The 25,628-nt window shown below is 39.2% G+C and overlaps 1 protein-coding gene across 13 annotated transcripts in view; it reads left to right on the forward strand.

The window, feature by feature from the left end:
• USP15 (ubiquitin specific peptidase 15) overlaps nt 1–25,628 on the forward strand; it is a 131,302-nt gene that overhangs the window by 26,487 nt on the left and 79,187 nt on the right. For 12 of the 13 annotated variants that reach the window (XR_009451246.1, XR_009451247.1, XR_009451249.1 and 9 more), the window contains exons 2-3: nt 1,288–1,415; nt 6,031–6,161. Coding sequence is in view for 8 of the 13 variants with exons in the window: in XM_059683452.1 (XP_059539435.1) it covers nt 1,288–1,415; nt 6,031–6,161 (259 nt within the window). In the remaining 5 variants the exon portion in view is untranslated. Of the gene's footprint in view, nt 1–1,287; nt 1,416–6,030; nt 6,162–14,317; nt 15,316–25,628 lie in introns of those variants that run through there. The other variant, XM_059683457.1, reaches the window with a different exon arrangement.

A 25,628-nucleotide genomic window follows, 5' to 3' on the forward strand; every position in this document is an offset into this window, starting at 1 on the left:
TTCTCTCTCATCGATGTTTCTAACTCTCTATCCCTCTCCCTTCCTCTCTGTAAAAAGTCAATAAAATAATTTAAAAAAAATAAAAAAACTTGTATAATAATGATTATAAGCAATCTTGCAAACCTTTAATACTTGCTGTTCTTACTCCCAAAAAGATACACTAAAATGTATGTAATTAGCAGATGGTATTTGTAAGTTTTTTGCAAAAGAACCATTTTTCTTGTTGTATTTTATCATATTACATTTTAAAATTTGTTTTGATTTTTATGATTACCATTAGAATTTTCAGCTGGCAAATATTTTAATGAAGAGATATTACTTGCATTTTTCAATAAGTGCTATAAGGAATTTTTAAAATGTATAGTTAACACTTATCTAATAGTAGATATATAGAATAATAGAAATAATACTTTATACAAGTGAAATATTTTTCTTTAAAATACTGTGACATTAAAATTATTCTCAATAATCTTTGAAGTAGGTACGTACTTTAATATGTATATAATAAAATGCAGTAAAACCTCTATATAGCGAACTAATGCAGGTAAGGGTTTGTAAAAGCCAAAAATCCATTATATAATAAAGTAGGTTTTCCGAATGTGTATGCTAAAAAATTTACCAGTTAGTTTATCTATTTTTGCTTATGTAGACTTGTGTGTAATTAAAATTAAGTATGTAAGAAAAGCTTAATTTCACAGAAAACTTTTCTATATGTATTACAGTAATTTTAAATTTCTATAAATAGATCTAGTAAGTACATGCTTTCACCAGTCACCCCAGTAAACAAATGCACAGGGCTGGGGCTAGCGCACCCAGCATGTGTTCAAAGTGCTGCAGAAAGTCAGGCTAGGTGACAACAGAACCAGTTACTGAGGGCAATGCAATGTGATTATGTGCTAGTAATTAACCGAACATTATTTATAAGCGGTGACTTTTGGATTTAAATATGTAGACTATAGTTGTAGGTATGTAATATTTATGTCAGCGAAATTGCTACAGTGTTTTTTTTCCAACATATGGCCTGTTCGCTAAAATTTATTAAAAAGAACAGCGAATTAATAATAAAAATAACCTGTTAATTTAATTATAAGCAAATCTTGGTTAAAAGCATTTTAAAATTAACAAAGTGTTAATTTTCACATATGACATATACATCAGAAATTTTGTCCATTAAAATCCAAAGTTCGTTAAATTGAGGTCCGCAAAATGAAGGTTTACTGTATCAAAAATAGCTTCCGTGCTGTTCCTATAGTTCCAGGTTTTCCTTTACCAATTTTTCTTTTTTAGGTACCTAGTTGATAGTCGCTGGTTCAAACAGTGGAAAAAATATGTTGGCTTTGACAGTTGGGACAAATACCAGATGGGAGATCAAAATGTATATCCTGGACCCATTGATAACTCTGGACTTCTCAAAGGTATTATTTTCTTCTTTCAGTCAAATTGTAAATGTTTCTTTCAAATATGTTATAGTCAATGTAGGGAACACAAAAAATGTTAATGTACATATATTGATAAACTAGAACTTTCTTTGTATTGTAGATTTGATATAATGAACTCAGACTATTCTGTTAAAATTAGTTTGTATCGTGACAAATTTTGTTTTTCATTTATGATGTAATATAGGTTTATTATTTAAACCTTTAAATGAAGAATGTAAGTTAGAAAGTGCTACCTTATTATTTGGGGAGGAATGTTGTGTTGTATATTGTTTTTCCTAATGGACACAGACATTTTTAAGTTGGGGAGCACTGACATATGTTTACATTCTTGGATCTTTGCATTAATAAAGCCCAGTGGAAAATATGGGCAAAGATTTCAACAGATGCTTCACCAGAGAAGTTTTCAAAAAGCATATGCAAAGATATTCAACATTATTAGTTATTAAAGAAATGAAGAGTAAAACCACAATACATGTATTAAAATCATTAAAATTTAAAAGACTGACCCCATACCAAGTGTTGACATGGATGTGGAGCAAGTAGAACTTTAATACACTTTCTGGGAGTGATATAGTCTGGCAATTTTCTAAAACACTAAGTATATTTACCATAGGAACCAACCGTTCCATTCTTAGGCATTCACCCAAGAAAAGTGAAAGTATTTATTTATATGGAAACTTGTACACAAATGTTTATAGCAGTGTTATTTGTAATAGAAAAAACTGGAAACAACCCAAAATGCCCATCAACAGCTGAATGGATAAACAAATATATCTATACTAGAGGCCCAGTGCACAAAATTCGTGCACGGGTAGGGTCCCTAGGCTTCGCTGGCCATCAGGGCCTATTGGGGCCTTCCAGCTGCTGACCAAGGCTTTCCTTCCTCAGCTGCCGGCCAGGGGCTTCCTTTGTTCTGCGCCACCCCCTGGTGTTCAGCGCACGCCATAGCGAGTGATCAAATTCCTGGTCTCCCGGTAGAACTCCCGTGGGGACAGTTTGCATATCAGGCTTTTATATATATAAATAATGAAATCCTATTGAGCAATTAAAAGGAATGAAAAATATATATATGACTGGTCGCTATGACTCACACTGACCACCAGGGGGCAGGCGCTCAACGCACAGGCATGGAAACATGGAACATTCTGATGAATTTCCAAGGGAAGGAGAGAGGGGAGGGTGGGAAGAGATTCACCAAAGATCTTATATGCATACTAGAGGCCCGGTGCACGGATTCATGCACCTGTGGGGTCCCTCGTCCTGGCCTGTAGGGATCAGGTGGAAACTGGCAGTCCAACATCCCCCAAGGGGTCCCACATTGCAAGAGGGCGCAGGCCAAGCTGAGGAACCCCATTGGTGCACAAATCTGTGCACTGGGCCTCTTGTTGATACATAAAATCATGAATGGATCTCAAGATAATTATGCAGCATAAACGAAGCTGTATAAAACAGTACATAGTATTTTTAGCTAAGTTTCTAGAATATGCAGACTTACCTATGTTAGCAGAACGCAGACACAATTTTCATATACAAAGCACAAACAAGTGGTTTTCTGACAATAGGAAGGTTGACTTGGATGGCCAGAAAAGAGAGATTACAAAAGGCTACAAGGAAAACTTTGCAGGTGATGGATATGTTCATTTTGGTAGTGGTGATGGTTTCACACTGTTATTGATATGTCAAAACTTACCAAACTGTACATTTTAAATATATGCAGTTTATTGTATATCCATTATATACCAGTAAACACAGAAGTAACAGATATCAGCTATTCTGTTTTTAGGGGTGTTTTCTCCCTTTAAAAATGATTATTTCATTTTGACTACTAGATACAAATAACTGTTTACATTCTGGTATATAATAAAATCATTTACTCCAACTCTCAAATTGGAAAACAGCATTGAAGTCTTAATTTTAAATTATTTTTTCCTAAGTTTTCTTTGAAACATTTTGTTATAGTGAAAGAAAATGGATGATAGAGTAAAAGGATTTGAATCCAGTCTCACTAATTTTCTGTCTGTGTGACCTTGGGCAAATTAAAAATACCTAAATCTGTTTACTAATAAAAATGGAGATATTTCATAATAGTGGACAATTAATTGAAATAAAAGGACTTTCTATAATAACATTTTTTACTATACCTGCAATTTTCTGGATATATGATCTTGGGCAAGTTACTCAATTTCCCTGAATATATTTTCGAATCTAAAAGGAAAATACCTATTTTATAGGATTGCTTTGACGAATGACTGAGATAACATGGTTATCTGCTGCGTTATATATCATAGTACATTACCCATAGATGATTACCCATCATCTTCAGAATGTTCCGAAAATGTGTTGCAAATTTCAATTTTCATCAAGAATTTAAAAATGACAAGTAAGGTGTAAAAAAACTGAGTTTAAAAAGTAATACTTCATTTACATCTGCTGTTCAGGTTCATATTATAAAAACCAGAGATTTTCCATTTCTGCTCTATATGAAACATATTTTCTCAAATTTGGTATGATTCTGTGGCGACCATGAGGTGATCCTAGATAGAATAAATAACCTTCTCTTATTCCCTTCAGCATTTTTCCTGCTTCTTGCTTAATTTATATTTTTATATCTAACTAGGGGCCCGGTGCACGAAATTCGTGCACTGGGTGTGTGTGGGGAGGGCAGTGTCCCTCAGCCCAGCCTGCCCCCTCTCACATACTGGGAGCCCTCAGGCGTTGACCCCCATCACCCTCCAATCGCAGGATCGGCCCCTTGCCCAGGCCTGATGCCTCGGCCAGAGGCGTAGACCCCCATCACCCTCCGATCGCCTGATTGGCCCCTTGCCCAGGCCTGACGCCAACGCCAGAGGCATAGAGGCCCATCACCCTCCGATTGCCTGATCGGCCCCTTGCCCAGGCCTGATGCCTCCGCCAGAGGTGTCAGGCTTGGACAGGGGACCCCCATCTCCCCCTGATCACTGGCTCTGGCCCCCGCCCAGGCCTGAGGCCTCTGGCCCAGGAATCATGCCTGGGCAGGGGACCCCCATCTCCCTCTGATCGCTGGCTCCACCCCCCGCCCAAGCCTGACGCCGCTGACCCAGGCTTCAGGCCTGGGCAAGGGGACCATCATATCCCCCCAATCCCCGGCTCCACCCCCCACCCAGGCCTGATGCCTCGGCCAGAGGAGTTGACCCTCATCACCCTCCGATCACCAATCACCGGATCGGCCCCTTGACCAGGCCTGAGGCCTCTGGCAGAGGTGTCAGGCCTGGGCAGGGGACCCGCAGCTCCCTGCGGTCGCAGGCTCTGCCCCTGCCCAGGCCTAACGCCTCTGGCCTAGGCGTCCGGCCCGGGCAGCGGGGAGCCGCAGCTGCAGCGGCCCCGCGATTGTGGGCTCCGCTTTAGGCCCAGGCAAGGGGCCCCTAGCTCCCGGGACTGCCAGCTTCGACCGTGCCCAGCTCCCATCACTGGCTCCACCCCTACTTCCTGCTATCACTGGCCAGGGCGGCAAAGGCACCTGATTCTCCGATCATGCCTGGGGGCCCCCCCAGCTCTTAGCTCCCCCCTGGGTTTCCAATCACTGTCAGTGGCAGGGGGCTTCTTCCTGCTTTCCCTTTCGCCTCCCTGCATTGTTCCTACATATGCAAATTAACTGCCATCTTGTTGGCAGTTAACTGCCAATCATAGTTGGCAGTTAATTTGCATATAGCCCTGATTAGCCAATGAAAAGGGTATCGTCGTACGCCAATTACCATTTTTCTCTTTTATTAGATAGGATAAGAATAGTTAGTATGTTCTTATTATTGAAATTCTACCAAGAGCAATTTGGTTTTCCATGCTTGATCATGTAAGACTGGCTCAGAATGAGAGAATCCCCTTTATGTTGTAACTTAATAAACTATTTCTGTGTCTGTACTTTGAAAATTGATGTAAAGGACCAGATAATAATAAGTTAATCTCTAAGTAGGACTGTGTGATATAGGTATAATTCAAGATTTCTGGCCTGCTCTATAATAAATTTTTAGTTTAAACAGAATTTTGAAAGTGGATCATAGAATTAGAATCACATCTGAAAAACTGCTTCCACTCTTCTCTAGGAAAGACTCTAGATTATGGGCCCTTTGGAATAATGATCTGATTCACAGGATGTCCTCTTGTGATTTCCATCATGGTTTCCAGCCCCATGTACTTTGGAGTCATTGTGAAAGGTTATTGATTTGTTTTTTGAGTTTCCTTTATCAGCTAATGCTAGAATGACAACTATTACCGTGTGACAGATTTCTGATACTGAAAATATTTGGAAAACACTTTTTTTGAGGCCCCTTGGCTAACAATTATACCTTACTATATTTTTTAGAGACTAATAAAAAAAATTATGTTTTCAAACATTGTTGCTTGACTAATGTTAAACATTGGAACTTTTTAAAGCAACAGTTTATTTTGAAATATATAGATTTAGATGTGAGCCTCTTCAGAGCTTCCTTTAGAACTTATTTAAATATTTTAATTAGTTTTTATGAGTTTAAGTAATTTGTGATGTATACAACCAGAGTGTTTAGAGGTATGTACTGTTGTTTCTTTTTATGTATTGAATTTGTTTTTCCTTTTACAGATGGTGATGCCCAATCACTTAAGGAGCATCTTATTGATGAATTGGATTACATACTGTTGCCAACTGAGGGCTGGAATAAACTTGTCAGCTGGTATACATTGATGGAAGGTCAGGAACCAATAGCACGAAAGGTACATATTAAAAATAACTGATTAGAAATGTTTTTCTTGAACAATTCACATTTTATTGTTAATTCAGTGACTTGTGAAGCCTTGTCAATTATCTTTGAGATAAAGACCAGCAAAATGTTACTGAATACTGTGCAACAACAACAACTATCATATACTATATACCAGCCACTGTTACAAGCACATAAAAGTAATCCCTCTTTACTCACAGTTTTGCTTTACATGGTTTCAGTTACCCATAGTTAACCATAATCGAAAAATATTAAATAGAAAAATTCAAGAATTAAACAATTCATAAGTTTTCAGTTGCATGCCATTCTACGTAGCATGTTGAAATCTCACACCTTTTTTGTAATTTTATTTTTATTGATTTCAGAGAGGAAGGGAGAGAGAGAGAGAAACATCAATGATTAGAGAGAATCACCAATCATCTGCCTCCTGCACACCCCCCACAGGGAAACCTGGGCACGTGCCCTTGGCTAGAATCAAACCCGGAACTCTTCAGTCCACGGGCCGGCACTCTATCCACTGAACCAAACCAGCTAGGGCTCATACCTTCTTGCTCCATTTTGCTGGCACTTACCCAGGTTATATTGGTTATTGTTAATCTCTTACTATGCCTGATTTACAAATAAATTTTATTATAGGTATGTATGTAAAGGAAAAAACATAGTATATATCGGTTCAGTACTACAGTGGGGCCTTGACTTACGAGTGTCCTGACTAACGAGTTTTTTGAGATACCAGCTGTCTCTCAGCCGATTTTTTGCATTGAATTGATAGAGTAATTTGAGTTAACGAGCTCCGTCTCAGAATGAATTAAACTCGTAAGTTAAGGCCCCACTGTATTCATGGTTTCAGGCATACACTGAGGGTCCTGGAATGTATCCACCATGGATAAGAGGGTGTTACTATACATTATTAACTAAATTAATCTTCACAGAAAACCTTATGAGGAATATTATCTCCATTTTTTAAATGAGGAAATGAGAACAGAAGTAAGAAAGATTCAGGGCCTTTTAGAGATACATCAGTTTACAAACTAAGGCAGCCTATTTTCTTAATGTGCAGCACTGCTTTTTTGGCAAAACAATTAGAAAATAAGAAAGAAAATAAAACTTGAAAAAATACATTGCAATCTAATTTTTTTTAAACCTGAAAATGCACATCTTTTTTTACTATAAAAATCACCCCTTTAAAGTAAAAAATTCAGTTGTTTTTAGTATATGCATAGAGCTTTTTACGAATAAGCAAAATCATTTTTTTACATTTTCATCACATTTTACATTTCCGACCGAACCAGTTTCATCCCAAACAAATTCAAAGGCCCAAAACATTAGATCATATGGGTAAGGATCTTTGTACTTTGGAGCCTTCTGGCAAGTTCCATCTGAATGAAGACTCTGATTTCTAGGAACCATTCAAAAAGCTTCTTAACTATACAGAGAGAGAAAATAAAAACAGACAGACAGACCACCACCACTAATGGCTTATCCAGCCCCCAAATTGAGAGTGGCATGTCTTTAGAGTCCATTCCAATTAAGAAATTTTTTTTAATTTAAATTTTTTCTTGTTTAAAGTATTATATATGTCTCCTTCTTTCCCCATTGACCTCTCCCCAGCCACTCCCATCCCCCAGCACATGCCCTCACTCCCCTACTGTCTGTGTCCATTGGTTATGCTTATATGCATACATACAAGTTTTTTGGTTGATCTCTTGTCACCTCCTCCCCCCCCCCCAGCCCCCCCCCAATCCTTCCTTGCCTTCCCTCTGAGGTTTGATGGTCTGTTTGATGCTTCTCTGTCTCTGGATCTACTTATTTTTGTTCATTATATTCCACAAATGAGTGAGATCATGTGATATTTATCTTTCTCTGACTGGCTTATTTCGCTTAGCATAATGCTCTCCAAGTCCATCTGTGCTGTTGCAAATGTTAAGAGTTCTTGCTTTTTTACAGCAGCATAGTATTCCATTGTGTAGATGTATCACAGTTTTTTAATTCACTCATCTGCTGATGGGCACTTAGGCTGTTTCTAAATCTTAGGTGTTGTAAATTGTGCTGCTGTGAACATAGGGGTGCATATATCCTTTCTGAATGGTGTTTCTGATTTCTTAGGATATATTCCTAGAAGTGGGATTACTGGATCAAATGGGAGTTTCATTTTTAATTTTTTGAGGAAACTCCATACTGTTTTCCACAGTGGCTACACGAGTCAGCATTCCCACCAGCAGTGCATGAAGGGTTCCTTTTTTTTCACATCCTCGTCAGCACTTGTTGTTTGTTGACTTCTTGATGATAAGCAGATATCTTTCTTATTCCTCATTTTTAAATTTTACAATTATAATCTAGAAGAATTAAAAATGACCAATTTTCTTTACTTTATGGAACTAAAAAGTCATCCCATAGTAGAAGAATATCCAATACTTAAAGTAGATCTCGCAAAATTGCACAATTTTTTGATGGTGTATTTGGATAAAGAGGAGCATGGGGGAAAAGTTGTGGGGAGAACCAGGATCTCTGAACATAATTATTTGGGGATTCTTTTTCCTACATGGAAAGAATTAAAAAGGTGACTTATGTAACACAGGGTATAAACCTCTAGTAACCAAACCATATTTGAATTTATTTGGAACAGATGCTACGAAATTGCTGTATTCACTATTTTTATTTGTATTTGTATATTTATGGCTTAGGTTAGAATTGAATCTTCTTTCCTAAATAGAATGTGAATGTACCTTTGGTTTAATTTACTTTAAGTATAGTTCCTTAATTTCACACAGCTTTTTCTTATAGTCATTTCAAAATTAGGATTCTTCTCTTTTAGGAATGTTAGCCTTATATGTATAAAAAGGTCTATCGTGTTACTTATATTGCTGGAGAATTGAGTATTTTGACCATTTAAAGGATAGACTAGCTATAAAACTGTCCTGAAGAAGAACTTTATTTCTGGTGTAAAGGAAAATCTGTGTCTGAAATATATTAAAATGTGTTAAAATTGTAGTATTACTTTAACCTTTATGGTACACTTTTCTTCCTTAATAAATGTGGCATATTATACAGACAAAATGTTATTATTAATGATAAATGGATCAGCCAACAACTTCATGTCATTACTTTTTCAAAGAGGTTTTGTTGGAGTTTTTTGAAATTGGTGTGTGATAAGCAAAGTAAAACAAAAAAGAAAATCACAAACTTTACACAAGTAGAAAGAAAACAAGCTTAACAAGTCTGCTAGGAGATCACACATTTATTTTTTTATTAAGGTAGTTGGAATTTATTTATGAAGTAATTTTTAAACTTTAGTATGCATAAAATTACCTGGAGTTTTTATTAAAATGTGTCTTCTTCCAAAATTAAATCAATAAGCCTGGGAATTTCCAATTATGCTATGCCCCACATGACTCTGATGCTAGTGGATCTCAGTTGAGGAATTGACTGGTCTTTTAGGGTCTGAAGCCCATCTTTGACTTTTACTAGTCTCTGATTGAAATCTAGGGTTGGTAATACCCCTAGCTGTTATCCAGAAACAAGTTAATCATCTTCCTGGACCACAGATTATCTCTAAAATGTTTTATTTCTAGACATTCAATTAAAAACAACAAAACAACCAGACAATTGAGCAGGAAATACAATGAAACCAAAATCCAAGAGAAACTATCCTATATAATAAAGAGATAATAAGCAAATCGACTGTCACACCCTCGCACAAGATAGCCGCCTTCATGTGGTCACTAGATGGCCACCACAAGATGGCCGGCAGGGGAGGGCAGTTGTGGGTGATCAGGCCATCAGGGGAGGGCAGTTGAGGAGGGACCAAGCCAGCAAGGCAGGGCATTTGGGAGTGATCAGGCCGGCGGGGTAGGCAGTTGGGGGCGATTGGGCCAGCAGGACAGCAGTTAGGTCTTGATTGGGCTGGCAGGGGAGTGGTTAGGGGGTGGTCAGGCTGGCAGGTAGAAGCGGTTAAGGGCAGGCAGGCAGGCAGGCAGGCAGGCAAGTGGTTGACAGCCAGAGGAATGTCCAACTGCCGGTTTAGGCCCGATCCCTAAACTGGCTGTCAGACATCATCACCCAAGGAGTCCCAGATTAGAGAGGGTGCAGGCTGGGCTGAGGGACACCCTCCTTTCCCTCCTCCCCCAGTGTACGAATTTCGTGCCCCGGGCCTCTAGTAGACAACGTAAACAGACAGACCCATGAGGAGTCCAGATAATGGAGTTATCAGACATAAACTTTAAAATATTGTTCATATTATTTTTTAAAAAATATAAAAGACAGAGTTGAAAAGGAGGACAGAACTGTTAAGAACCAAATTAAATTCTAAAACTGAATAATATGAAAAAATTAACAATTAAGGACTTAATGTTTAGATAAAATACTAGATTAAAAAAAGAAAAAGACAATTTGTTTTTTGTTTGTTTGTTTTTAATTTATTTATTTATTTTTTAATTAAATCTTTATTGTTCAGATTATTACATTTGTTCCTCTTTTTTCCCCCCCATAACTCCCCTCCTCCCAGTTCCCGCCCCACCCTCCGCCCTCACTCCCCACCCACTGTCCTCATCCATAGGTGCACGATTTTTGTCCAGTCTCTTCCCGAATCTCCCACACCCCTTTCCCCCCCAAGAATAGTCAGTCCATTCCCTTTCTATGTCCCTGATTCTATTATAATCAACAGTTCATTCTGTTCATCAGATTATTTATTCACTTGATTCTTAGATTCACTTGTTGATAGATGCATATTTGTTGTTCATAATTTGTATCTTTACCTTTTTCTTCCTCTTCCTCTTCTTAAAGGATACCTTTCAGCATTTCATATAATCCTGGTTTGGTGGTGATGAACTCCTTTAGCTTTTCCTTATCTGTGAAGCTCTTTATCTGACCTTCAATTCTGAATGATAGCTTTGCTGGATAAAGTAATCTTGGTTGTAGGTTCTTGGTATTCATCACTTTGAATATTTCTTGCCATTCCCTTCTGGCCTGCAGAGTTTCTGTTGAGAAATCAGCTGACAGTCGTATGGGTATTCCCTTGTAGGTAACTGAGTTTCTTTCTCTTGCTGTTTTTAAGATTCTCTCTTTATCTTTTGCTCTTGGCATTTTAATTATGATGTGTCTTGGTGTGGTCCTCTTTGGATTCCTTTTGTTTGGGGTTCTCCGCGCTTCTTGGACCTGTAAGTCCATTTCTTTCACCAGGTGGGGGAAGTTTTCTGTCATGATTTCTTCAAATAGGTTTTCAATATCTTGGTCTCTCTCATCTTCTGGCACCCCTATAATTCTGATGTTGGTACGCTTGAAGCTGTCCCAGAGGCTCCTTACACTATCCTCGCATTTTTAGATTCTTTTTTCATTTTGCTTTTCCGGTTGGGTGTTTTTTGCTTCCTCGCATTTCAAATCATTGACTTGATTCTTGCACTCCTCTGGTCTGCTGTCGGGCATCTGTATAATATTCGTTATTTCAGTCCGTGTATGCTTAATTTCTAGTTGGTTCCCCAATATAACATCGAGGGTCTCATTAGTTTTCTTGTAGATCTCATTAAGTTTATCGGCGGCTTCTAAACAGTTCTTGAGAGACCTTAAAAGTGTGGTTCTGAACTCTATATCTTCCATTGACAATTTTGTCCTGTTTCTTTGTCTCCGCATTTTGTTATGCTTCCTTGGTGCACCCCCTAGTGCTCTTTGTTCGCAGTCTTATAGTTAAACCTTGATTGTACCAGGGAGGGTTTGACCTCCAGGCCAAGTGGCTATGAGAATCAGCTGTGTCAGCAGTGAGAGAACTTCTGTCCTCTAGGGAGGTGCCAATCTAGCCTTAGCCTGAGGCTATCTGGCAAATGCCTCTGTGCAGGGCTTGGGCAGGGCGGGTAGAACAGGATCAACAGGGTGGGCCGGAGAGAGCAGTTATGGCGGCTCTCAGTCCTGTCCCCAGGGGCTCTGCCTCTCTGAGTCCCAGCACCTGCTGCAAAGCTGGGAGAGAAAGCTGCACTCGCTCTGACCGAAGCCAGACAGTCCTGCTTCTCCCGTTTGAGTCTGGGTCCCTAAAGACTCGCCCGGATCTGGTGCTCAGAGTCTGCGACTCCCTCCCGATTGAAAACGCCAACCGCGCCCTCCGCCGCCAGCCCGCTCCGCGCACTCCGCACCTCAGAATTTGACTTCAGCACTGCGCCTCCTCTGAGTGTCCGTATGCGTTTCTCTTTCCTCCTAGTTGTAGGACTTCCACTCCAGAAAAAGACAATTTGTAAAGTAAGTGATAATATGTGTAAAATATACATATTAAAGAATGGAAAATATAGAAAAAAGCAAAGGGACACATGGAATACAGTGAATAAGTTTATCATACATATACATGAACTCTTAAAAAGAGAATAAAGAATGGGGTGAAAGTAATTCTGGAGGTAATAATAGCTGAGAATTTCCTAAAACCAGTGAAAGGTATCATGCTACAGACTCAAGAAATTTTGTGAATCCCATGCTGAAAAAAATATATAAACAAAACCATACTCGGTAAATCTGTTGAAAAGCAAAGGTAAAAAGATATTCCTTATTGTAGCCAGAAAAAAAAAAGATATGATACCTTCAAAGTAAGGCTATAACAAAGAAATGCTTTCTCAAAAGAAAATGGAAGAAAATACTTTTAATGTGCTGAGAAAAAATAACTGCTACCCTAGAATTCTATGACCAAAGAAAAAATCTTTCAGAAAATGCTATTTTTAGATAAATAAGTTGATAGAATTTTACCAGAAGATCTGAATTAAAGGAAATGCAAAACAGTCTGCAGAATGGAAGGAAAATTACTCCATATGGAAACTTGGAGACACAGAAAAAAATGTAGACTGACAAAAGTAAATATTGTGGATAAATCTTAAGACACACTGTTTAAAATAGCAACAGTTTCTTACAGGGATGAAAATATGTATTAAATTTTTAGTGCATAACAATATTAACATATAAATTAAGATAGTAGCCTCCAAGATGACCCCCAAGGATCTCCTCCTCCTCATACCCACATCCTTGGGTAGTCCCCATCCATACTGTACCAAAGTCTTGTTATTGTATTAGTCTGGGTAGCTAGTAACATATAGCAGACTAGAAGCTGGTGCACAACATTCGTGCACTGGGGGAAAAGGGGTCCCTCAGCCCAGCCTGCTTCCTCTCGCAGTCCAGGAGCCCTCGAGGGATGTCCTTTCCAATTGCTGGGCTTAGGACATTCTTAGTGCTGCCATTCCAAGCCGGCAGTAGGACATCCTTAGCGCTGCCACAGAGGTGGGAAAGGCTACCATCACTGCCACTGCGCTTGCCAGCCATGAGCACAACTCAGGGCTTCTGGCTGAGCAGCGCTCCCCTTTGGTAGCGCACTGACCACCAGGGGGCAGCTCCTGCATTGAGCATTTGCCCCCTGGTGGTCAGTGCTCGTCATAGTGACTGGTCATTCTGCTGTTCAGTTGATTTGCATATTACCCTTTTATTATGTAGGATGTCATGACATGCCACTTTCAAGATTAGGTGAAGGGGGTAAAAGGGAACAAATTTCTAGTTATAAAATTAAGTCAGCCGAAACCAGTTTGGCTCAGTGGATAGAGCGTCAGCTTGCGGACTGAAGGGTCCCGGGTTCGATTCCGGTCAAGGGCATGTACCTGGGTTGCGGGCACATCCCCAGTAGGAGGTGTGCAAGAGGCAGCTGATCGATGTTTCTCTCTCATCGATGTTTCTAACTCTCTATCTCTCTCCTTTCCTCTCTGTAAAAAATCAATAAAATATATTTAAAAAAAAATTAAGTCATGGGAATATAATGTATAGTGGCATGCCACTTTCAAAATTAGGTGAATGAGTAAAAAGGAACAAACTTCCAGTTACAAAATAAGTCATGGGGATATAATGTGTGGGGATTATACTTAATAACATTGTATTGCCTATTTGAAAGCCGCTAAGAGCGATCTTAAAAGTTCTCATCACAAGAAAAATTTTGTAACTATGCATGGTGACAGATGTTAACTAGACTTATTGTGGCACTCATTTTGCAATATATACATATATCGAATCATTATGTTGTACACTTGAAACAGTCTTTTATGTCAGTCATACCTTATTTAAAAAGAAAAGCTTGGGTTGTAAAAGACACCTTGGCTTACACCCTGGGTGTGCATGCCCTTGTGCTTTCTCATTTCTTAGTCTGGGAAATTCAACTGCATACTCAGACAGCCTTTGGAGGGCCTCATACAGTAAGAAACTGAGATCACTGGACAAGAGAGGAACAGAGGCCTAACAACAATCATGAATAAGCTTGGAAGTGAATCCTCCAGTCTCATTTGAGCTTCCAAATAGTTGAAACCCCAGCTTGACAACAATCTCATATAAACCCCAAGCCAGAACAACCCAGCTAAGCTGCTCCAGATTCTTAACCCAAGAAACTTTGTGAAGCTGCTAAGTTTGGGGGTAATTTATTATGCAGCAGTAGATAGCTAATACTGACTTTGATATCTGAAGGAGTGTGCTGCCTAAAAAAACGTGGAATGTGATAGTGTTTTTGGAACTGGGCAGTGGGTAAAAGCTGTAAGGTCTTTTAAGAATATTAATGAAAGTCTAAAGAGCCTTGAATAAATTGGTAGTAGGATTTCAGAAATTGAGTATGCTGCCAGTGAGGACCTAAAAGAAAGTGAGGAAACCTTGAAGAAAGTGGTCTTTGTTGTAAGGTGCTGGAAAGGTTAGCAATACATCAATTGCAGTAAATTGAAAGGTTAAAAAATATATATCTATCTAATGAACTGAACAATAAGCCAAAATGTTGAAAGGACTATATAGTCAGATGCGAGAAGAGAAAGGGAAGGTAAAGAAAGGAATCTATACTAATAAAAGAGTAATATGCTAATTAGACCGGGAGACCTTCTGGATGTCCTTCTGGACAAAAGCTGGGGGCTTGGCCAGCCTACATACCACCCCCAAAAGGCCCTCAGCCCCTCGCCCAGGCCAGCCACACCCCCAGCGGGGACCCTCACCCCAATGGGGTCGTGGCAGCATGCAAACAGCCCTCAGTCCCTCTCCCAGGCTGGCCACGCCCCCCGCAGGGACCCTCACCCTGATGGTGGTGTGGCCAGCCTGCAAACGGCCCTCAGCCCCTTGCTCAGGCCCACCCCTCCCCCAGCGGGGACTGTCACCCCAATGGGGGTGTGGCCAGGCTGGCCACGCCCCCCTCAGGGACCCCCACCCCGATGGGGGTGTGGCCAGCCTACAAACCATCAGCCCCTTGCCCAGGCCAGCCACATCCCTCAGTGGGGACCCTAACCCCGATGGGGGCATGGCCAGCCTGCAAACCACCCCAGGCCAGTCCCTCCCCCCAAGGGGACCCCGACCCTGATCTGGGACCCCCTTCAGGGCAGACCAAACGGCCCCCACCCATGCACCAGGCCTCTATCTATACTAATAAAAGGGTAATATGCTAATTAGACCAGGAGACCTTCTGGACGTCCTTCTGGACAAAGCCATGGTGGTGGGGCCAAGGCAGAGGCAATTAGGGGCGATCAGGCCAGGAGGGGAGGGCAGTTGGGGGTGATCATGCCGGTGGGTAGGGCAGTTGGGGGCAAGCAGGCTGGCAGGGAGGGCAGTTGGGGATGATCAGGCTGGCAGGCAGAGTGGTTAGGGGTGATCAGGCAGTCAGGCAGGTGAGTGATTAGGAGCCAGCAGTCCTGGATTGCAAGAGGGATGTCAGACTGCCAGTTTCCTCACTTCTGTGGGATCGGGCCTAAACCGACAGTCTGACATCCCCTGAGGGGTCCCAGATTGGAGAGGGTGCAGGCCAGGCTGAGGGACACTCCCTCCCCCCCTCCCCCCTGCACAAATTTCATGCACCGGGCCACTAGTGTTACATAAAAAGGAGGCAAGACTTCCTAGTTTTGAAGATTTCTAGATTCTCCAGATGACAGTGCTAAAACTTAAATGGTTGAGCAAAGATCAAACTTAGGGCACTCTCAATAAAGTATGATCTGAAGTTGAAGCCTAGGATGTGATTATAAAATTCATTATTAAGACCTCAGAAAAGTTAATGGTGGTACCTCACAGCTCTGTTCACACAAAAGGTCTTTAAAGAATTTATGAAAAGATGCTCACCTTCATTAGCTACTAGTATAAGGGAAATGCAAATCAAAACCACAATATGATAACACCTCACAGCTGTTATCAATAAGACAAGAAATAACAAGAGGTGGAGAGAATGTAGAGAAAAAGGAACTCTCAGACACTGCTGGTTGGAATGTAAACTGATAATAGCCACTATGGAAAACAGTATGGCAATTCCTCAAAAATTTAAGAATAGAGCTCCCATATGACCCAGCAATTCTTCAGGGTATCTGAAATATTTGAAAACATATACTGTAAATATATATTATTCACAGTAGCTAAGACATGGAAACAACCTAAATCATTGATAGATGATTGGATAAAGAAGTCGTGGTAAAGATATACAATTGGAATTACTCCTTAGCCATAAGAAAGGGTGAAATATTGCCATTTGTGACGATATGGATGGATCTTGAGAATATCATGCTAAATGAAGTAAGTCAAACGGAAAAGGATAAGAGCCATATGATTTCATTCATGTGGAATAAATATAAAACTGAAAGCAACAGAGACAATGCCTCATCTGTCCCAGTGCGCACAGCTGTCCTGCGCCACTGCCTAGTCAGTGGTTCTCAACCTTCTCGCCCTTTAAATACAGTCCCTCATGTTGTGACCCAACCATAGAATTATTTTCGTTGCTACTTCATAACTGTAATGTTGCTACTGTTATGAATCGTCATGTAAATATCTGATATGCAGGATGGTCTTAGGCGACCCCTGTGAAAGGGTCGTTCGACCGCCAAAGGGTTCGCGACCCACAGGTTGAGAACCACTGGCCTAGATAGCTATACATCTGGGTGCATCAAACCTCCAAATAACCTTCTGATTATCCCCTGAAGGACTCAGGTATCTATGCCACCTGACACCCACCTGGCATTGTTATCCAGATCACTGGACATAACCAGACCTCCTGACATCCATCATTTAGACCAGCGGTTGCCAACCTTTCAGACCTCACAGACCACTAGTGATCCGCGGACCACCGTTTGGTAACCGCTGAAACTACCTGTCATCTGACTGATAACCAGCCTGGACCAATCTTAGGGCTAAGACTGCAAGTCTAATATTTCTTTAGAGTGTACTTTTTTACTATAAGAACTCTTAACTTTTTTTCTTCTTTAGAACACTTCTGGGTTTTTGCCTAGCTGTTTTCCCAGTTTGTAAACTCTTAAGACCCTTGAACAAATCTTTATTACTTGTTTTAAAAAAAGAAAGCAACAAATGAACAAAACAAACTTATAGACACATACAACAATATGAGATTACCAGAGAGGAAGGATGAGGAGGGTAAAGGAGGTGAAATATATAGTGACAGAGGGAGACTAGACTATGAGTGATAAGCACACTATGCAGTATACCAATTATATAATAAAGAATTGTTGACTTGAAACTTACATAGTGTTATTAGCCATGTCACCCCAATACATTTAATTTGAAAACAATTGCTAATAATAAAGGTACTAAGTATTGGTAAATATATTTATATCTTTTAAGTCTGTTTTAATCTATAGTTCCCCACCTCTTCTCTCACCTGGTATTTTTATTTATTGAATAAATTGGGTTGCTTGATATGCAGGAAAACAAATTTTGGAATATACGTCATACCTCCTTTTAACATTTGGGCTTCTAAGAAAAATAAGGCTTAAGAGAAGCTTAAGGTCATTGCCCCTCAGCTTAAACCCAAGGTAGAGAGGACTTACCTAGGGGACATTTGTGTGTGTGACTTGTCTAATGGAATGAACTCCAGTGAAATCCACTTGAGACCTACAGTGTTTTCAAGAACCACTGCCATCTTGAACTGAAAAGACGGTATAAAACGAAAGGCCTTTTACTTCCCAGACAAGCAGGAATCAGACAAAGAGTTTACTCAACAGTAAACACATGCTAACTTTCACGAAAAAAGCATGACTCAGAAAACACAACCAAATGTTATGAAGAGTCATTTTCAGGAAAGGGCAGAAATGAGTCCTATTCAAAGATTGTCCAGTATTTGCCTAGGTGGATTTCAGAATTTCTATGGGCCTCCTCTTTCCCCCCCTTTTTTACAGGAATATCTAAAACATTACCTTCTGCATGCCCCATTATTTTATTCTGGGTGTATGTGGGACAGATGACTTACAACTTTGTTCACAGGCCTATAGATCAAGGGGAACTATACTCAAGATGCTTAAGGAGCTATATCCAAGGGTCCTCATCTATACCTGGATTAGATATAGATGACAGGTTTCTGAACTTTGAGTTGATGTTATAATGGAATGAGACTAGTGGGAGCCTTTGCAGGGGTTGGGTGTATTTTGCATTTTGCAGGGAGAGACTATGACATTGGGGGCTAGAGAACGGACTGTGGTAGCCAGCTCCAAAGATGCTTCCCAGTGATCACCACCACAGGGTATTCACATGGGTGTGTAACCTCCCACATTGGATCACGGTTGGTTTATGTGACTGTTAAAATATGGCAGAAGTGGTAGTATGTCAATTCAGAGTTAGTTTACAAATACACGGGTAGAAAAAAAAACAAACAAAACAAATATACGGGTAGGTTTAACTTGGGGTGCTCTCTTTCTCTTGGATCAGTCACTCTGAGTGAAACAGCATGCCATGCAGGCAGCCTACAGAGACTCACATGATGAGGAACTGAAGTCTCTGTCAACAGCTGTAGAGGAACTGAGGCCTGCCAACAATCACATGAGTGAGCTTGGAAGCAGATTTGAGCAACGTGATTAACCACCTAATAACATGCATAGCACTTAGTGCAGAAGACAAGTTTATTTTGTATTCTAAAACTGTCTAATATTTTCAACTGAATAATAAAATAATACAACATAAAAGGGTGACTAAAGCCATCCTTAGAAGGAATTTTATAGTTAAATGCATATATTGGAAAGAAGAAATACTGAAAATCTGTTGTCTCAAGAAGTTAAGAGAAGAAAAGGAAATTAAGCCTAATCAAGAAATAATAATGTATAGCAGACATTAATAAAAAAGGAAAAAAAAAAAAACACTAAATGAACAAAGTTTACTCATTGCAAAAACAGTAAACTTAGGCCAGTAAAATAAAGATGAGTCCTGGCAAGACTGGTTAAGAATAAAAAGAGAATAGGCAAAAATAACCTTTTTAGGAATGAAAAGGGGACATCATAGCAGAGCCTAAAGACTTTTTAAAAAGATTATGTTTCTGAACAGCTTCATGCAATAACTTGAAAATTTAGCTGAAATGGACAAATTTTTACAAAAGTACAACTTAATGTTGAAACAGTGAGAAATAAAAAGTCTGCATTGCACTTTGTGATTAAAGAAATAGAATCATTAAATGAAAACCTTTCCACAAAGTAAAATGCAGGTCTAGAAGGTTTTATCAATATATTCTATCAAATATTTAAGGAAGAAATATACCAATCTAATTCAAACTTTTCCAAAAATAGAAGGCATACTTCCTAACTTATTTTGTGGCTAGCATAAATTTGACACAAAACCTTGAAGGGCATTATAAAAAAATAATTACAGGCTAGTCTTACTCATGTACATGGATAATTTCTAAACACTATATTAGCAAAGCAAATCCAGCAATTAGTAAAAAGGGCAAATAAAAATGGATAAGCTGGATTTTTAAATGCAATTTTGATTTAACTTTGAAAATCACTTACAATTTTGGTATCAGCTGAATAAAGAAGAAAAATAATCTCAATAGATACAGAAAAAGCATTTGATAAAATTCAATATTCATGTATGATTTTTTTTTAGCTCATAGAAATAGAAAGCTAGGAGCAGAAGCTATATGCAAATATACCTATTGGTAAAATATTCAAAGCTCTCTCAGATCAGGGACAAGACAAGGATAACTATATTAGAGGTTTTAGCCAGTTTGGTGATCAAAGGAAAAGAACTGAAAGAATAAAGGTTAAAACATAAAAAAATAAAAATGTAAGACATTTTATATGTTGAAAATTTCAAAAAAATTATACTGATAATTAGAATTAATTAAGTTTAGCAAGATAGCTGGATATAAGGTCAATATGTAAAAGTCAGTTACATATCAGTAGCAAATAAAGTTGAATTTTAAAATAATGCTTGTAGCATCAGACTTCATAGAAATAAACCAACAAAAACTGATTTTCTACTGAAAAATACAAAACATTACTGAGCAAATTTTTAAAAGACCTAATGAATTAATGGCCATAGGAGTCACCATTTTCTGTAAAGGGCTAGATAGTAAATATTTTTAGCTTTGCGAGCCAAAATGGTCTCTGTGGAACCTACTCATCTCTGCTGTTTTGGGTGCAAAAACAGCCATAGATGATACATGAATGAATGAGTATGGCTGTGTTCCAGTAAAATGTTAAAAATAGATGGTGAGTCAGATTTAGCTTGTAGGCCATAGTTTTCCCACTTCAATCGAGGCACTGATTAATTTATGCTTACCAACATCCCAAGAAAGGGGGTAGTTAAATATTATTTGCATCTTATTTAGAATACATCTCAACATTTATGAAGTAGTCAATAAATATTGCAAAAATGAAAAAATAGACAAAGTTTCAGTTAAAATATATTGAAGAGACTTTATTAATTGTAATATGTCAATTTTATTTGGGATCTGATTCAAACAATGTATTAAAAATAAGAAATTTTGAGACAATTTGAACATTGACTAGATAATTGGTATTAAGGGATTCATTTAAATTATGTTAGTTGTGATAATGGTATTACATTTTTGAAAAGACGCATCCTTAAATATTTGTAGATAGAAAGTAACATGTAGCATTTGTTAGTATTAACAACTACTAGGATGATTTCATCTTTGTGTTATACTGCTCTACTTGTCTGTCTTTACCACTAGGTATTCTCACTCTGACTCCAGAGCCTAAGTCTAATTCACCTGTGACACCTAGCACTAAGTATAGGTGCTTATTAGTAAACTAGAGGCCCGGTGCACAAAAATTTGTGCACTCGGGGGGGGGGAGGGGGGGTCCCTCAGCCTGGCCTGTGCCCTCTAGCAGTCTGGGACCCCTTGGGAGATAACGACCTGCTGGCTTAGGCCTGCTCCCGGGTGGCAGAGGGCAGGCCCAATCCCTAGGTGCAGCCCCTGGTCGGGCTCAGAGCAGGGCCAATTGGGGAGTTGGGGCGCCGCCCCCTGTCACACTCAAGGCAGGGTCGATGGGGAGGTTCTGGAGCAACCCCCTGTCACACACAGAGCAGGGCCCATCAGGGGGGTTGGGGCTCTGTACCCTGTCACGCACAGAGCAGGGTCCATCAGGGGGTTGGGGTGCTGCCCTCTATCACCCACAAAGCAGGGCGGATCAGGGGGTTGGGGCGCCGCCACTCTCACACTCAGGGCAGGGCTGATGGGGAGGTTATGGCTCTACCCCGTCACACACAGAGCAGGGCCCGTGGGGGGGGGGAGCTCCCCCATATCAGGCACAGAGCAGGGTGGATAGGGAGGTTGTGGCCCCGCCCCCTTGTCACACACAGAGCCGCAGGGCGATCAGGGGGTTTGGGTGCTGCCCCCTGTCATGCTGATTCCAGTGCCGGGAGGCCTCACGGCTCCGCTGATCCCGGTTCTGGGAGGCATATTACCCTTTTACTATATAGGGTAGAGGCCTGGTGCATGGGTGGGGCCGGCTGGTTTGCCCTGAAGGGTGTTCTGGATCAGGGTGGGGGTCCCCACTGGGGTGCCTGGCCAGTCTGGGTGAGGGGCTGAGGGCTGTTTTCAGGCTGGGGGTGAGTGAACTCCCAAACGCTCCTTTTTTCCTTTTTTTTTTTTTTTTTTTTTTTTTTATTCTGGGCCAGCTTTACCTTGAGGCTTGGCTCCAGCTCTTAGGCCTCCGGCTGAAAGTAGGTTTCTGGCCTTTGCTTACAATGTTGCAAATCTGCTGGCTGAAGTTGGGCGTATTTGTTACAATGTTTCTTAAACTGCCAGCTCAGAGGCAGAGGCAGGCGGGGAATGTTGGTTTCCTCCGTCACTGAGGCAACCAAGCCTCATGTTAGTTTCAAGCTGCCTGGCTGCTGGCCGCCATCTTGGCTGACAGTTAATTTGCATAACTCGCTGATTAGCCAATGAAAAGGGTATCGGTCGTACGCCAATTACCATGTTTCTCTTTTATTAGATAGGATGCTACAAAAATGAAGGTAGCTCACTCCTCAAAAATAGTAAATGTGTCCATTAGGCCTAGTGTTACCAAATTGTTGTTGAGTAATGGATTTCTTTAGAAATTACTTTCTGTTTCCAGAGGGGGTAAGAAGGCATTATTTGGAATGAAATAAAGTTTCTGTAAACTTTCATACATTAAGTTTATTAAATATATTTCATGGCTTTATACAAAATGTTTTCTAATATTCACAGCAAGATGAACAAATGGAATTTATATTTATTTAATTCAGCATAAACTTGTATTTCCTTCACAAACTCAGTAAAGAGGCTTTACCTTCTATGTGGCCTTGAATTAATGGAAATATGTAGTTTTTAATCCTCACCCAAAGATGTTTTGATTGATTTTAAAGCGAGAGGAAGCACGGGGGAGGAAAAGAGGAGGAAAAAGAAACATTGATGTGAAAGAGAAACATTAATCAGTTGCCTCATGTACTCACTGCTACTGGGGAAGGAACCTGCAAACTTTTAGTGTATGGGATGATACACCAACAACTGAGCACCTGGCCAGGGCAGAAATACTTTTATATAGCCATCATAAGTCTTATATTTTGGACAAGGAGCCAGATTTTACCTTGTGCTTGCTCCTTATTTATAACAGCACTAGAGGTCCGGTGCATGAAATTTGTGCACTCGGGGGGGGGGGGCGGGGGCTCCCTCAGCCCGATCTGCACCCTTTTGCAGTCTGGGAACCCTCGGGGTATGTCCAACTGATGGCTTAAGCTGGCAGTCAGGCATCCGTAGTGCTGCCGTGGAGGTGGGAGAGGTTCCCGCCACCGCTGCTGCTTTCACCAGCCATGAGCCTGGCTCAGGGCTTCTAGCTGAGTGGCATTCCCCTTGTGGGAGCGCACTGACCACCATGGGTCAGCTCCTACATTGAGCTTATGCCCCTTGGTGGTCAGTGCACATCATAGCAACCGGTCATTCCACCTTTCAGTCAATTTGCATATTAGCCTTTTATTATATAGGATAATTTACTTAGAAAACAAACTATTTTAATTGTCACCTCTAATTCTGAAACATAACTATTATTTTTGAATAGTAACCTTCCAGGCTTGAATTTCAAATGTATGTTTTAATGGTTATAATAATAGATAAATATAACTTTATAACCTGTTTTTGTAAGCCTGTTTCTTTCTGTTAGTCTTCATAGCCACCATTTTAAATGATTATTTTCAGTGCAGACATTCTTAATGAACGTAGGAAACTTTATATAAATAAAAATGAAAGCTATGTTATATAAACAAATAATTTACATATGATCATAACATGAATACATAAATATGATAATTAATTTTCTGTGCTGAAGTGCTATAATCATTCATATAGTATGGTTCTTTGAAATCAGAAATAGTTGTAAGACAGAAATATTTTTTTAAAAGAACAGCTTTTTTTGTTTCCTTTAAGTTTTTTTTTATTATAAAGTATGTAAAATCTAAAACTTGCCATTTTAAGTGCAAAAGTCAGTGGCAGTAATTACAATCAGGATGTTGTGCAACCATCACCACTATTTCCAAAATTTTTCATCATCCCAAACAAGAATAGCTTTTTAATACACTACTTTTAGAAGTACTGTAATATCTTATAAATATATTCATAGTATTCCAAGTAGTGATAGAGTGTTTTAGTAATGTATGATATTGTCAGAGAGAAGAAAAAAATGAGAAAAATTCTGAATCCCAGTGAAGTGTGGATTTTGAAATTATCCTGATGGTATTTTTTTCACTGTTTATAATAACTTTCTAACAGTTAAATCACCAGGGGTTTTTTCAGAAAAATATGTTAGTGTTATTAAAATTAATTGCTTTTAAAAAAAGAACTATGATTATTTAAAATATATATACTTCCATGTAAATCATGAGGAATGTTCATATTTTTTATTATTTTATCCTGTTTCTGTATTCCATTACCTGATCTGTTGTTGGTCATTCCATTTTCTCCCCCATAAGAATGAGGCCTGTAGTTTTTATAGCAACTTATCAATGATTAGTAGCTACCTTAATATATTTTAGATTCTTTTCTGATATTGAGTCCTAGAACAAATTTTTTATTGATAGTGATATTTGATTCCTAGTTTTTCTACTTAAATATTGCTATAAGCAATCTTATAAAATAAAATGATGTGGTATCTTTTGCTACATTCTTTACCTCAAAATAAGCATAAAGAGATAAAACATTGTCTAACTTAAGAGTTAGACAATTTACATATTGGTTTGTAAAATGAATTAAGTTAATTAATAGAAGGAGAGGCATAGGCTGTTAACCTGTTTTAGAAATGCAATAGGAGGACTACAGTGAGGTGATAGTGGGTTTAGAGGCTGGAGGAGGGTATAGAGGACATACATGGGGATGGACGGGGACCTGAGTTGGTGTGGTGAACACACAAAGCAGTGTACAGATGATGTCCTGTAGAATTGTGCACCTGAAACCTGTATAATTTTGTTAACCAGTGCCCACCCCCATAAAATAATAAATAAATGTAGTAGGAGAATATATATGACAAAGTATCATAAAAATTATGTTGGGTTGGACATTAAGTGCTAGATAAACTACATTTGAAGTTTTTGAGCTAAAACTGTTTCCCTACAAGTGAAAGAGAAATTTTTAAATCCCTTACTAAAGTGATGCTAAGCGTGTGAGTGCAAGAGTCATTTGGAGCCTCCCTTTCTCCATATTTGTCTAATGTATCACATATCAGGCTGATTACTATTTTCAGAAACAGTATTCATGACTGAAACCCTACAGTTAACCTTTAGAAGAGCAAAAGGAAATATACTTATTAAAAAGGTGACCCTAATGTACACACATTTTCTATCTTTTTGCTTTATTGCTTGCATGTTTAAGCAGCTTTTTTAATTTTCATTTGTTGCGTAGAATTACTAAGTGTGCGTTTTAAAGATCAAAGTCATCTGAGGATGGTAAACTAACATATCAGGTATAGCGCATAGCTAAATAATTTGGCAGCAGTAATTTTAAAATATTTGTTTTAACGTACAGAGTGAGACAGCTATTGCTAGCTGAAATTGTATAAAACTTATTTTAAAAAGTTTTCAGCTTGAGATCAGTACTAAAAACTATAAGTATGTCTGTATCTTTAGTCAGAGTTGTATTTACATTTTGAGTAAACTTTTTTGTTATAAGTACTGAATGTATTCATTGTGTATTTAAGTATCTTCATAGATCAGTAGAATACCTTTCCATACTATTAGTGTTTAATATGATTATTTA

The sequence above is a fragment of the Myotis daubentonii genome, chromosome 2 (genome assembly GCF_963259705.1).
Source record: "Myotis daubentonii chromosome 2, mMyoDau2.1, whole genome shotgun sequence".
Lineage (NCBI taxonomy): Eukaryota > Metazoa > Chordata > Mammalia > Chiroptera > Vespertilionidae > Myotis > Myotis daubentonii.